This window comes from Lotus japonicus, chromosome 4 (assembly GCF_012489685.1).
Source record: "Lotus japonicus ecotype B-129 chromosome 4, LjGifu_v1.2".
In the NCBI taxonomy this organism is placed as follows: domain Eukaryota; kingdom Viridiplantae; phylum Streptophyta; class Magnoliopsida; order Fabales; family Fabaceae; genus Lotus; species Lotus japonicus.
In genome coordinates this window covers 72,418,984-72,432,922 of record NC_080044.1, presented here as the reverse complement: position 1 = coordinate 72,432,922, position 13,939 = coordinate 72,418,984, and the positions used below count along the sequence as shown (strand labels likewise).

At 36.1% G+C, this 13,939-nt stretch overlaps 2 protein-coding genes across 2 annotated transcripts; both read right to left on the bottom strand.

Annotated features, from left to right (window-relative positions):
* Positions 1-662: 662 nt before the first annotated feature.
* LOC130709899 (pentatricopeptide repeat-containing protein At4g15720) lies at positions 663-2,610 on the bottom strand. Its single transcript, XM_057559030.1, has one exon. It carries the CDS (start codon positions 2,505-2,507, stop codon positions 696-698), a length of 1,812 nt encoding a protein of 603 aa, XP_057415013.1. The 5' UTR covers positions 2,508-2,610; the 3' UTR covers positions 663-695.
* Positions 2,611-5,882: 3,272 nt separating this feature from the next.
* LOC130711350 (cullin-1-like) lies at positions 5,883-12,935 on the bottom strand. Its single transcript, XM_057560925.1, has 20 exons — positions 12,784-12,935; positions 12,468-12,642; positions 12,273-12,372; positions 11,272-11,457; positions 11,125-11,172; positions 10,842-11,045; positions 10,675-10,752; positions 10,408-10,497; positions 10,251-10,331; positions 10,054-10,116; positions 9,617-9,652; positions 9,450-9,536; positions 9,224-9,373; positions 9,074-9,129; positions 7,744-7,864; positions 7,485-7,643; positions 7,211-7,354; positions 6,800-7,018; positions 6,540-6,707; positions 5,883-6,452 (listed from the first exon to the last, which is right to left on the bottom strand). The coding sequence occupies exons 2-20, from the start codon at positions 12,605-12,607 to the stop codon at positions 6,351-6,353; spliced, it is 2,232 nt and encodes a 743-aa protein (XP_057416908.1). The 5' UTR covers positions 12,608-12,642; positions 12,784-12,935; the 3' UTR covers positions 5,883-6,350.
* Positions 12,936-13,939: the final 1,004 nt, after the last annotated feature.

Genomic DNA, 13,939 nt, shown 5'->3' with positions numbered 1-13,939 from the left:
TTCTTTTAGCATTGGAACATGAGATAAAACGAGTCGTAAATGCAATTGTTTTCCAAACGCATTCTATAATGTTTACTTACTTAGGTATAAGATGCTGATGCATATTTAAGGTTGGGCCGGATTCTATCCCACAACATGCTGGTGAATAACTTACTAACCAAACCACTAGTGATGCCGAGATTGGCTTGATGCATATTTGCGAACTTATTTCCTATTTTCTATTTTATTATTACTTTTCAAGTGCTAAACCCTTTTTTTTTTTCAAAGTAAACATATTACTATTACTGTTATTATGTGATTAAGTAAAACATTCTTTTAAATGTTGAAGTTATTACTTTGCACTGAACTGCTACAAGTTAATGAAAGACAGTAGTAAACAATCGACCAAAAAGAAAAAGAAAAAAGAGATCTTAATATACTGTTGGCAGGTGTTTAAGGGCTAATAAGAAAACTTATTATTTTTACTTCCAAATACTGCCTATGATCAGAGGATAGTTATTTCTTATGGCAGGACAACGAGCAACCCGTTCAAAATGCTTTAATTTGATTTTCATTTTGTTCAATGGACAAAAGTATCTTAATTTCAAATTTCATGTTTCCAACCTCATATATATTTCTTTAATAAAAAAAGTGACCTCTTGGCTGAATTCTCCTACTGATCATTTTTCTGATGAAATAGTGTCTGTAATGGATCATTACCAGAAATCTCCACAAGTGCATAATCCATTTTTGAAATGATGGAATCTGTTCACATCTCTCACAATGAACTCTCTTTCTACAATATCACTTATCAGCTTGAAGAATTCATGACAGTCCATGCACATTCTCAAGTTCTTCATTATTCTGATTGTTACTCCTTTAGGCGTGTTTATTAATCCGAATGCCAAGGCAAGTTTCTCACTGTGTAAACTCAAAATTTCTTCTTTAGCTTCCTCTTCCACATCAACAAACACCAACCCTGTAGTTCTTCCCACATATCCTCTTCCCTTCATTTTCTCTTCTAATTCCCTCAACAAGCACAGTATCTCCCTCCCTTGAGTACATTTAGAGGTGTCTCCAGCATGGAACAAGAAAGTTGATTCCTTTATCTCAATCCAACTGCAGCCAGGTTCTTTCCAAACTCCAGCACGCTTCATTTCAGATCTTAGATTATGAGCATTTTCCCAGTCCCCTGCCAATGCATATGTGTTGGACAGTGTGACATATGCACCTGCTACTTGTTGGTTGGATCCTATGAGCCGGTTGCTAGCTTCAAGGGCAATGTCTACTCTTCCATGAAGCCTGCTAGCTGACAGAAGTGTCCCCCACAACAAGGAATGTCCCTCGCCTTCAACTTGAACTGATTTTGCTAACTTATATGCTTCATCGACACGCCCCACTCGACCAAGCATATCTGCAATGCATGTATAATGCTTTGCATCAGGCCTCACCCCATGTTTCTCAATCATGGAGTTAAGTAGCTCAAGTCCTTTATCTATAAGCCCTGAATGGCTGCAAGCATGTAAGACCCCAACAAATGTGATATCATTGGGTTTTATTCTTCTATCAATCATTTCTTCAAATAGTTGTAGAGAAAAAGCACCAAGTCCATACTTTGCAGCCCCCACAATCATTGAAGTATAGGGAATCACTGAAGGATGCAGGATTCTCCTAAAGACTTTGTCAGAATAATCAACACAGCCACATTTAGCATACATGTCCACAAGTGCACTAGCAATCACATCACTTGCATCATGCCCACGACGAATGACCACCCCATGAGTGATCTTCCCCGAACCTAGGCTGCCCAAACTCGCGCAAGCACTAATCGTACTGCTCAACATGAAATGATTTGGTCTTTCCAACCTCAAATGATTGAATTCCCTCAAGAGTTGCAGAGCACGGTGCCCTTGTGCATTCTGAGAATACGTGGTGATCATGGAAGTCCAAGAAACAACATTCCTCACACACATGGAGTCGAAAATCACCCGAGCCTCATGAACACGGTTGCATTTCCCATACATATCAATGAAGGAAGAACACACAACAAGATTGGACCTGAAACCCGAAACCTCAACGAGAGCATGAATCCTTCTACCAATCTCAAGGTTTGCAAGGACAGAACATGCATTGATGAGGGTGGCAAACGTGAATTCGTTCGGCAGAACCAAGGTTCCTTGCATGTGAGGGAAGAGACAAAGTGCCATATTGGGTTGACCCTGGCTGACATAACCGGCCATAAGTGAAGTCCAAGACACGACATTACGGCGGGGCATTTCGTCGAACAGTTTCTGTGCATGGTCGGTTCTGAGGAGTCTAACATAGCAGTTAATAAGATGGTTGGTCGTAAAGATGTCATTCGACAAACCGGATTTGACAACGTTGGAGTGGGTCGAGGTTGCAGAGGTTAAATCCTTGCAACTTCGGAGCTTTTCAACGTAGTGGGCATTGGGATTGTGAAGGCGGGAAAGAGAGGAAGAAGAAGAAGAGAGTGATATTACCAAACTGGGTTTCAACGGCTGCTTCATCTTATGTATTGTATTGTTCTATCTCTATTTCCATACACCAATTCATTTTACTTTTACAACGTCCCGGCTTGCACTTTGCACTTGCACTATAATACATTATTTAATTTCCTCCATCCCAAAATGTGAATGCAAAGTAACATTTTGGGCCATCCACTCCTCTATATATAAATTTTTTTATTTTGGTAAGAGTTCTGCAATTTAAAACGAGTTTTTTCTCAACAAAGCTAACGCTAAAACATGTAGTCAGGAGTAGTATTTTAAAATTTAGCTCGGTCATCGACCCGACCGATGTACTAAGTTATTAAATCATGGTCGGATAAGTGAGTCACTAAAGAGTAAAGAGGCTGCTTCACTCAGTGTGTATTAAAAAAATTAAAAAATCAATAATACAACTCAAACTCTCTCAATTTTACCATAAATATTTCAATAAAGTTCCTCCTTCACCCTTTTAATTCAAAGAAACACTCTATACATAATATTATTATATCATAATTTATTTTAATTTTCAATAAGATTTTTAATCTACAAATAAAAAAGATTAGAATTCAAATTTAACTAAAAATCCCAAAAATATTATCTAAAAATATATTTTTACTTGCAAAATAACACCATTTATCATATAATACACTACATGTACATTTTATGTCAATGTATGTGAATCAGTTCATAAAATCCAATTTTACCAAATACAAATAATTCACAATAAGGTATAACAAAACCGATAGATAGTTGAGTTTCTTAAGCATCTAGTTTAAGGTTCAATTCTCAAAACGGTGCGTATGAAAATTCATTTGTTGCGAGAGGCTTACCCACTTAATGTGATCTCCGAGCCTTGAAGAATTAGTCTCATGACTATCGGTTGCGGGAATGCTTCACTTATTCAAGCAGTAGCTAAAGGGACTTGTTTAAAATTACAAAACTTCGTGAGATACAAAATAAGCATATAAAAAAGAAGGCTTAATTGCATATGTGATCCCTCATGTATCACGATTGTGTGATTTAACTCCCTCATTTTTAAAATGAGCGATTTTAGTCCCTCAAGTTATAATTTGTGAAAATTGAACCCCTCAGTCAATTTGCCATCCAAATTTAAACGGAATTGATGAGTTGGCATTTTGATTAATAATTTTTTAAATATTTTTGTCAAGTAATTACTGAGTAATGCATTAATTTTTTTTCCATCTCACCTTCTTCTCTAAACCCACTCTCTTCTTCCTCTTTTTCTCTCTCACATGAATCTCATACACCCAGAAAATGGGTGCTCCATGATCAACTCAGGAACCACGTCTTCTCAAGCCACACCACTACTGTGCCATCCTTCCTCGTCCCACAATGGCCACCTGAAATCCCAGTCACAACCATCAAAGTTTACATCACATAAACCTCATCAGTAAAAAACCCAGAAAAGAATAATTTCAGAAAAGAAGAAAGTATAGAAAAATCAGAAAAACTAGGAAGATGACATATCATATGATAGTGCTGGGGTGAACAAATATCAAGTAGATAAAATCCCCAAAACCCATAAAATTTGAAAAAACTAGAAAACGCACAAATTTGAATCCCCAAAATCAAATGAACCAGATAAAACCCACAAAGGTAGCTGTTAGAACCCAGCCAAGAAGAAGATAGAAACTATGATATTGTGGAATATGAACCCTAATTCCTAAATAAGAATTAGAGAGAATGTACAAAGTTGCAGAGCATTCGAGAGGCTCTGCTCTCTCCCAAGTCCCAATTTCCTAAATGATCCCAAAAGATCCTTAAACTCTCCTAGTAATCCCTTATTTATAGGCTATAAGCCCACTAACACTAAGCCCACTAACAATAAGCCCATTCTAAATTTTAGGTCTCTATCATCACTTCCCCCCTAAACATCCACCTTGTCCTCAAGGTGGGAAAAAAGAGAACAAAAAGACCAACAATTGTAACCAATTGGGCCAGGCCCAATACAACACAAACCAAAAATAAAAAATCAAAACAGTGTTTTCTCTTCTCTTGGGCCCGTTCCTTCTGTAGCATTATGGGCTTTGGCCTAACCAACATATATTCCCTAGGTTGATACCCTATGGTCCCCCCCTCACCCATGTGGGTGTTGCCACCTCATTAGTCGGTTATCTTGGGATCCAAGCTTCTAGAAGGTGGATCTTCAGGTACAGCTGTCCCTTGCTTGGGCCTCCTCTCATATACTTTGCCAAATCTGGGCCTTGAGTGTGGGTTTGCAACATCTCTCCCCACACTTGAAGCATAACCCCTTTCTACTTCTTTCCTGCAGCTCGGTTTGAGAGAGCCTTTGTCCTCCATTCCACTTCTTCTCAGGAATTTTTCCTTCATTGCTTCCTGTTCCCCCTTTATTCACAAGAGTTTTGATAAGAACCTTGGGAGAACCACACCACAAAAGCTAGCTGTTGTAGTTGGAGAGTCCAAGGCCTTATAAACCCCACATTAGAATCCCATACTTCCAATGTGGGACTCAAGTCCCATACCTTGCAATGGGGTCCTAACATCCCACCACGCTCCGCAGCCCCGGCGCCCACGCAGCTGGCTGTGCACTAGCCCCTTGACTAGTCCCGGGCGAACACTGCAATGCCGGCGTCACCACCCGCGCCGCTCGTTTGCAGCTCAGAGACTTGGTGGAAGGCTCTGATACCATTGATAAGAACCTTGGGAGAACCACACCACAAAAGCTAGCTGTTGTAGTTGGAGAGCCCAAGGCCTTATAAACCCCACATTAGAATCCCATACTTCCAATGTGGGACTCAAGTCCCATACCTTGCAATGGGGTCCTAACAGTAGCTTTAGACCCACTAGAAGAAGAGGAACAACAAGAAGATGAAATGAGGATACAAGGTAGAAATTTGAAGTGATGCGGTGTGGGTTCCGATATGGTTGTAGCGGTGCGGTTCTTCGGAATTCTTTGTTTTTGTAAAAAAAAATTATATTTGAATTATTTAATAAGTGCCATCCTAGTGGGATGTAGTGTCAGATCCACGTCATAAATGAGTGCCACATAAGCAAACACCGTTAAAAGTTGGATGACAAATTAACGGAGAGACACAATTTTCACAAATTAGAATTTAAGGGACCAAAATCGTTCGTTTTGAACATAAGGGAGTCAAATCACACAATCGTGATATATCAGGGACCAAATGTGCAATTAAGCCAAAAAAGAAATATGTGATGTCTATCACAAAGAAGTTGACGGAAAGTCCTTTATGCGACCGGTGAGAAGGGAACTTGAGAAAATATTGTCAAAAATAATTTTATTATCAACAACATTCCTCATAACATTTTTAACTAAAATAGTTTTCTACAATTAAATCAATTTTTTTAAAAAACCAGGAACGCATAAGGCAGGTGAAATGTGGACACGGACAATACAAAATGAAGTAGGTGCCACTGTTAAATATGATTAATCATTATAGAGACAATCTACATAATGCACCACTATAGCAGCAGGGTTTAGATTTAAAAGAGATATTCATTCGACCAAAAAAGAAAATATCTAAAGTCTAAACTGATAACCAAAAGATTGGAGCGTTACATAATCGCTTTTTTTCTTTGGGTTTTGGGGGGGGGGGGGGGGGGGTAAAATTAACAGAAGGGCATCAAATGTTATGAAATGGCATTGCAGCAATCAAAAGCAATAAAGCTGGTTAAGGTATCTACAATACCATTCCAGACATGGATATGGAGGCAAAATGTACAACCACTCGCAGCAGCTTCTCCTTTGTGGACTTTTTTAAACCAAAAACTCTTTCTTTTTCATGGAGGGGCAAACATATATGCATGATCCTCTTGTGCTATTTGTAATGATCACTTCATTTGCACAATGATATGACCATATCAAGCCAAGTACCTGAACATGTTTGGATTGTCTTTCTCTCTTTCCAGGTAGTCTCGAGAAATCAAATCTTCAATCCGCTTCTTAATTGCCTTGACATCAGGCTGGACAAGTATATAAGATATAAAAAAAAATTAGTATTTGACCAAAAAAGACACAAGATGATGTTAGGAAAGTGAACAAGTGTGAACCTTAAACATGCGACCCAACTGCTCAACACATTCCATAACTAACTGTTGGTACCCCAAAACTTTTCGGCTCTTCATAATACGCACAAGTGAGGCATCAATGGCATATCGTCTGTCCTTGTCAACATTCTCAATTACTTTCTTCTTTTCATCCACAGGAGGAAGAGGAATCTGCATCAAAACGTGCCATAATTCCACTCAAAAACCGGTGAATAGCAGAGATTGAGATGAGATTGAACCACTATTTTTAAATTAAATTATACCTTGATCCTCCTCATTTTGTCAGTAAATTTTGAATTAAATTCAAAATAATCTGTATTTGATATTGTTTTTGTGTTTGGTTCCTTGTTAAGAATCTTGTACTTGGCACAGGACAAGGAGTGGAGCAATCTAATAACATCATCATCCGTCAAGTTTAACTGAGTCATTATCTCTGAATAACTCAGCCTATCTGAGGAATTAAAAAGCAGCAACGCTGAAGCCTATCGAAAAATAAAATAACACGGGGTCAGTAGAAAGAAATTCACACAAGAATCTATGGATATCCCATGTTTGAAAAAATGAAACAGGTGAGGGCATAACAGCAACAGTAACAACTAAGCCTTTTCCAACTAAGTGAAGTGAGGGCATAGCATATATATAATTATAGATAAGAAGGTAGTAAGTACTATAACCTGATAGGTTGTAACAACCAGCTCCACTGTTTTCGGATCAAATTTGCCAACTACGTTACAGGTACCCAAGGAGTAAATCCATGTAAGTTTTCTCTGCTTTGTTTTAGTCTGATAAAATTCTTTAAAAATTTCAACACACTTAACCTGAACAGAAAATAAAAGAAATAAAGAGGAAGGTATTAATTATAGACAAAAAACTACAGAATCAAGGTTAAGTTGTGTCAAAAGCAGAACACCAAATTCGAAATTGTTATATCAAGATGATCCCGAATACCATTTCTGCTGGAAGATTGAGATCAAAAGATTTGTAACTAGGCCAGAAGCCAGTAGTCAGAACTGTGACTGTCAAGTCTATCCCAGTGTCATTAGGATTATCGCTTAAATACTCATCAAAGTTTGTTTGATTCTCCTTTGCCATTGTCAAATCATTAACCTGGAGGGAGCGAAACAGCATTTAGTTTTTCTCTTATCAACCAACCAAAAAAAGTTGAATTTAGCATATCAGCCACCAATTTGAAAAACTTAAGACTGACCATTCCTTCCATCTTTACAGTAAACTGTTGACCACATTGTTGCTTCAATTTTGACAAAATACTCCTCTCATGGTCATCATTGGCACTCTTATCAAAAAGAAGTCTCCGAGCAAGCTTCTTCCTGAAAGCAACCAAACAAGAATCCTGTATTACTATTCGTTATCCAAATAATCCTATACAAAAAGGGTAATACTGACATTTAGATATATCCACAGAAAACTGATCTTAATTAGCCTTGAGAAAATGAAGTAAACATTGTCAAGGTAAATATATGTCCAAAATAGCATTTGGAAGTAATTGTGTAAGCATAAAATTTAATAAAGGCACTCCAAATCTTTTCAGAGGATCACAAGATGCTCCAATGGTGAATTGTTCTTCTATAAACATCATGTTAAAATATTGTTAAAACATTGCCCATTATCACTTTGGTCACTTAAATTCCAAAATAATACTTTCTCATTAAAATATACATCAAATAAACTGATAATAAGTCTAGAGGCATAAAAGTAAATATGATAAATTAAAATAAATTTCCTTTTCCTCTTCCTTTCCATATGTCCTCCACTGTTATCTATTTCATTTTTGCTAACCATTCATCACAGCTTTTAAGTTTTTCCCAAAACAAATATCCCGCTAAAGCAAGTGCATTGATTATCCCACTTAAACATGAATAAACGTCTCGAGCACTAGCTCTCTTAATTGCTTAAGCAGTTAAATGAAGGAACAAAATAGGTTTCATAACTCTTGATACAACCTCTTCCTAACCAAGTGAATTTTGGATCAAAACATGGAAAGACCAAGATTCAATCATAGGAATAAGGGTGGCAAGGATTGACTCCTAACCTCTGGATCATATAGGTTCTAATAATATGGTAGTGTACGTACACAACTTAAGACAATTTTTATTGAAACCAAGATGGACCATTTTTTACCTTATGTTCTATTGTACTTTTCATATGAACCATCATAAAATAGAATGAATGTGTATGCTCTGTTTTATTCGTTTTAACCTGTCTGCCAAATGTTACCAATGTAAATGACCAACTGTCTAGAAAACTTAAGTGGTAATGTGAATGTATCTTAAGATTGGTATTAATAATATCTCCAAAAATAGGAAAAACTTCATGCACCAATAAACTTAATTCTTAAAAACACCCAGGAAAAAGCAGCAGCAATGTTAATGAAACAGAACCAAAATACTTAGACAACACTGGAAATAATAACAGAAAAATGAAGATTGAAGCACCAGTAAAGCAATATCAAGCCCTTCTTTTGGGCTATCAAAACCTAGTAATGATCACACAAATTTTCACTTTTTCTTTTAATTTACCTATAGAACTCAGCAAACAAGTCTTTGTCACCGATATAGGCGAGCAGCTTGACCACCTGCAGAGTGACCAAAACAAACCCCAAATTCAAAAGTCAAAACTACATGCATCAAGGTCATAGAAGTATTTGGGGAATCAAGAATGATACAGACCTTTTCAAGGGTTTCTTCAACAGCTTCATCACTCAATTTTTCACTTCCTCCTTTCTTAAGAATGTTATCACAAAAGGTGGCAAGAAGTTCTGCACTTGAGTTCCCAGAAACATCTTTGTTGCAAAAGATCTCAAAAGCCTCCTTAAGAGCCTATATGATCAAAACTTTTAGATTTACATGCACATATCAATCCGACATAGTTGTAAAGGCACTCTCAAATCAAAACCTTGTGGAAAAGAGTATGATTCTGGAAACAGTCGTTCACATATGCCATGTACTTGTCTTGCAGCTCAATCACCTTCCGAACAAAAATCTGAAGAAAGAGAACAATTTCAGTATCCACAAATGAAAATATTGTAGTAAAATCAATAAATTTATAATTTATAAAATAACCTGCTCCTGTAGACCAATGGTATCCTTCTTATCTGCCTGCAAACATTTCCATTTACAAGCACAAAATAGAAAGGTAAGTAGGAAACACAAAACACTCCAAAAGTGACATCATTCACAACTTCAGAAGTAATCAAATGACATGTAAAATGCGGCAATTAATCAATCAATTTTTCAGTAAAGGTACTTCGAGATCATGTCCTACATCCCATGAAATCGAAAGAGCCATGACAAGACACGTGAATTGAAAATATAATGTACAGTTCAAGTTAAAAATATTACTTCATCTCCTCATGGACAAGCAACATTGAACAGACACTACAAAATGGATATCATGCAATAACTAAGCATAATAGTCTTTCTTCAACTGTTGCAATTAGAAAATAATACTCTCAACCAGAAATAAGCAAAACTGTAGAGTAACTTATTCAGGAATAGACCTTTTTGTTACTAGCTGCATCTTCAGCCAGCTTCACCAATGCCATACCTTCAGTGGTAACATGCTGTGAAAAGAAGAGAGAGAGATAAGTACGAAAGCAAAAAAGAAAAAAAAGACAAAGGTTCACTTTTATCAGACATCGGCATATAGAAAAGGGAGGAAAAATAAAAGCATCAACATAGGTTTGATGCCACCAACCTGCTTAAACATACTAGAAACAGGATCTAAGCCACGAGGTATTTTAGAAAAGAGCCTGAACATCCTTGACAAGTCTTCAACCTAAACATTTAAAAGAAAATATGAGAACACTAAATTCATGGTTAAACATTTTGTAGGTATAGCAAATCATAAATACCTTATCATCTCTAAGTAAAGCATGACATCCAGAGTGCTCTTTCTCAAGGAGTTGGCTTGCATACACGGATAACAGCTCATGTTGAACTTTCTAAATGAGAAATATTCCAGAAGAACAAAAACAAGGGAAATGTTAAGAAACTATAAAATGAGGCCAAAAGAAAGCCATTATAATCATCAACAGTTTTTCTGTAAGTTGCCTAGCAACACTTCACTCGCACGGCAGGTGACCAATAGCTGAAATAGTATCATGTGGTCAATAACACACCTCTAATAACTTTGGCTCACTAGTAGAGTGCAAATAATGACCAACCCTATCTTTCTCCCGTTTTAAGCACTCCTCAGCCTGTAATAGAAAACAAAAAACCAAATAGAGTTCAGATAGTAATGCACATGAAGAAACCAAGTAGAAGTTAAACAAATGAGAAACCACACCTTGAGCATATAATCAGGACAAGAATCTTCTAGGATCCAATTTGAAGCTTTCCGAGAATAGTAAGCAGAACTGTCGTTCAGCAGGGGAGCTTCAAAATCATTCTCATATTGATCCATTTGCCCCATTCCGATTTCAACAAAGATATCTAATACATTTTTCAATAGAGCTCGATCTATCTGCTCTCCCTCACGTTCTTGATCAATCTATGGACAAAAAAGGATTAGTTAATTGATCTACATTTGTAAACATAGGAAATCTAGCATACATGGGAAGGAAACATACAAGTGAAATAACTGCATCTCTCGCTTTCCCATTTAGTTCCTTGTAAACCTGTCAATAATAAAACCCATAAATTAATTTTGAAATGAAGTTACATTAAATGCAATATAATAAGAGAAAATCGCCAAACTTCATCAAATGTAATATTACCAAATCACGGAAGCAAGTCAACCCAACTTCATTAAGGGCTGGAAGTGACCTCCGAGCAATGAAGTAGCGATCCAAATAGTGAAAGAAGCGGGAGAGCCACCTAACCATAACCTTATGGTTTGTCCATCTCTTTACAAGTTCTCTCAACATGAACTCATCATGCTTTTCTCTCAGAGAAGGTAATACCTGAAACCCAAACAGAAAAAAGAAAAAGGAAAATAAAATATGGCATTTTGTTGAACAAATAGTTGGAAACAGAACCAGTAACAGGTATAGCGAACAAATTAATAGAAAACCAACGGACAATATAAATATTGAAATACAGATAGAGATAGAGAGAACTCAAACTGATAATACAATAACAGGCAAAAGCAACACTAGGACCACTTTATAAATTATATGACCAGTAGTCCTAATTGGTTAGCCATTTGGGTATATGGTAATGGTACAGCTAAAAAACATTTGGGTATAGTTCTGAGCAAATATTCATATAATTCTAGTAGATATCCTTAAAATATTGAAAATATTCAATACAACTAACATGCCTTCCAGTACAAAGTATTTGTCATCCAGGTATTCTCATTGTTCAGTCAATCTGTATCCATCCTTATTCAAAACTATGGTTATCTGGTTGCCTTTGGGGTAAACGTTTCAAAACATGATTCAAATTTCAAGGGCTAGGGTTACAAGAATTAAGTTCACTGATCAAACCACACTTCTATACTTATTTTACGTCTTTAAGAACAAACAACACAACACTTCTTTGAAAAGAATAAAATATGTATCAAAGACCGAATCCATTTATCCCTGAAGTGTTGGACAAATAGTAAACCGATGAAGCTGTGCTTATGCAACCTATACAAGTCCAATATCAATAAACCCTAGAGTCAACAACATTTATAAGATGACAAAATAACATGCCATGAAAAAAATCCTAGATCATTCAAAGCAGTTAACAGCATAACACCCCCAATGTAAAATGATAGTGCTGTGTTGCTCACCGTGGTTACGATATACTCTTCAAATGCCTCCCTGTACTTGTCATACAGTTGCTGGGAGTAATCATGAGGAGGCTTCTGAGTGCACATGTTGTAGATGGTTCTGCAACATGATTCAAACAACAACAACAACAGTGTATAGCAACAGTGAGAAACAAAATCGATTAGAAATTGAAAATCTCAAAGGTTAGGGTTTACGTGTAGAGCATCATGTAGTCCTCAGAGCTGAACTGGGGTTCAGGCAAGCCTTCAAGAATGTTCTTGAGCTTGGTGATGCCCTTGAGCATGAAGTCCAATCCTTGTTCTAGGTCAATAGTCTTCCGCTCACTCATTGACATGGCGGCGAACGGAAAACGCTGGAATCTGCGATCAACTGCGAGAGAAAACCCAAACACGATGTGTCAGAAAGGGGAAACGGAATCGACGCAAAGAAAATAGGTTTGAGAAAGAGGAATGAATGTGAAGAGAAGGAGAAGGAGGAGGAGGATTAGGGTTGAGGGAAGAAGGGGAAAACCTTGGTGGAAATCGGAACCCTAGAAATGGTGGTTTGTGAAGGAAGAAGAAGAAGGGAAGAAGAGAAGGTTGTGATCCTGAAGATGAACAAGAGAAAGAAAGAGAGGAAGAGGAGAAGGCCACGAGAAAAACAAATATAAGTCCTCTGCTTTGGAGTCAGATCCTTTATTAAATGTGAAATCAATATTTTATAAAAAAACTATATAATAATAATGGGGATATTTTTTTTAATGTATCTAACCAGGGAAATGAAATACACCAAATAAATATTCAGTTGTCAGGATATGATAAAAGCATGATAGGATAAATTATTGAATAGGACAGAACATGATAAGAGCAGAATAGACTCTTATCTTATCATCATCAAACACATGATAACTTTTGAATTAATTAATATTGTTATGAATTATATAAGATATATATTTTGAATTATATGTGTTTGATGATGATAAGATATTAATTAATATTATTATGAATTATATAAAATATATATTTTGAATTAATTTTAGGTTATGGTAATAAACAAATAAAAAACTGTTATCTTATCCTGTTAAGATAACTTTTACACATGATAGATAAGATAGGATAAGGATATGACAATGTTATTTTATCATGCTGACGCAACAAACAACATATTATAGCAAAATATATAGTTATCCTATCTTGTCTACTTATCATGTCCACCGAACATATCTTTAGGGTTGTGCCACAAAAAGTAAAATGATAGTTATTAATAGATTAGTGTTCAATTTTACTAGTAATGTGTGCAACTATTAAATTCCACATCGGATGGATAAGAATGTAGTTTTTTTTTTTTTTGAAATTGATAAGAATGTAGTTGATAGAGAACAATTGTGGTTGATTAATATGAAAGATGATAAGTGAGATTTACTAAAAAAAATGATAAGTGAGAGAAAATTTATTAAATGAAAGTATAGATGAAAAAAATTATAAACAAGTGCATAGGTTTTCGAAAACAACAAACTTTTTGGAAAATATGAAAAGTGACTAAAACAACAATTTTTGTTGAACGAAGGGAGTTAATAAAATATATTAATTATATGGAATGAAGGAAATATATATATATATATATATATATATATATATTAACTGGTGAATTTGACTAGAGGAAATACCAATGATAGTGATTGCCTATA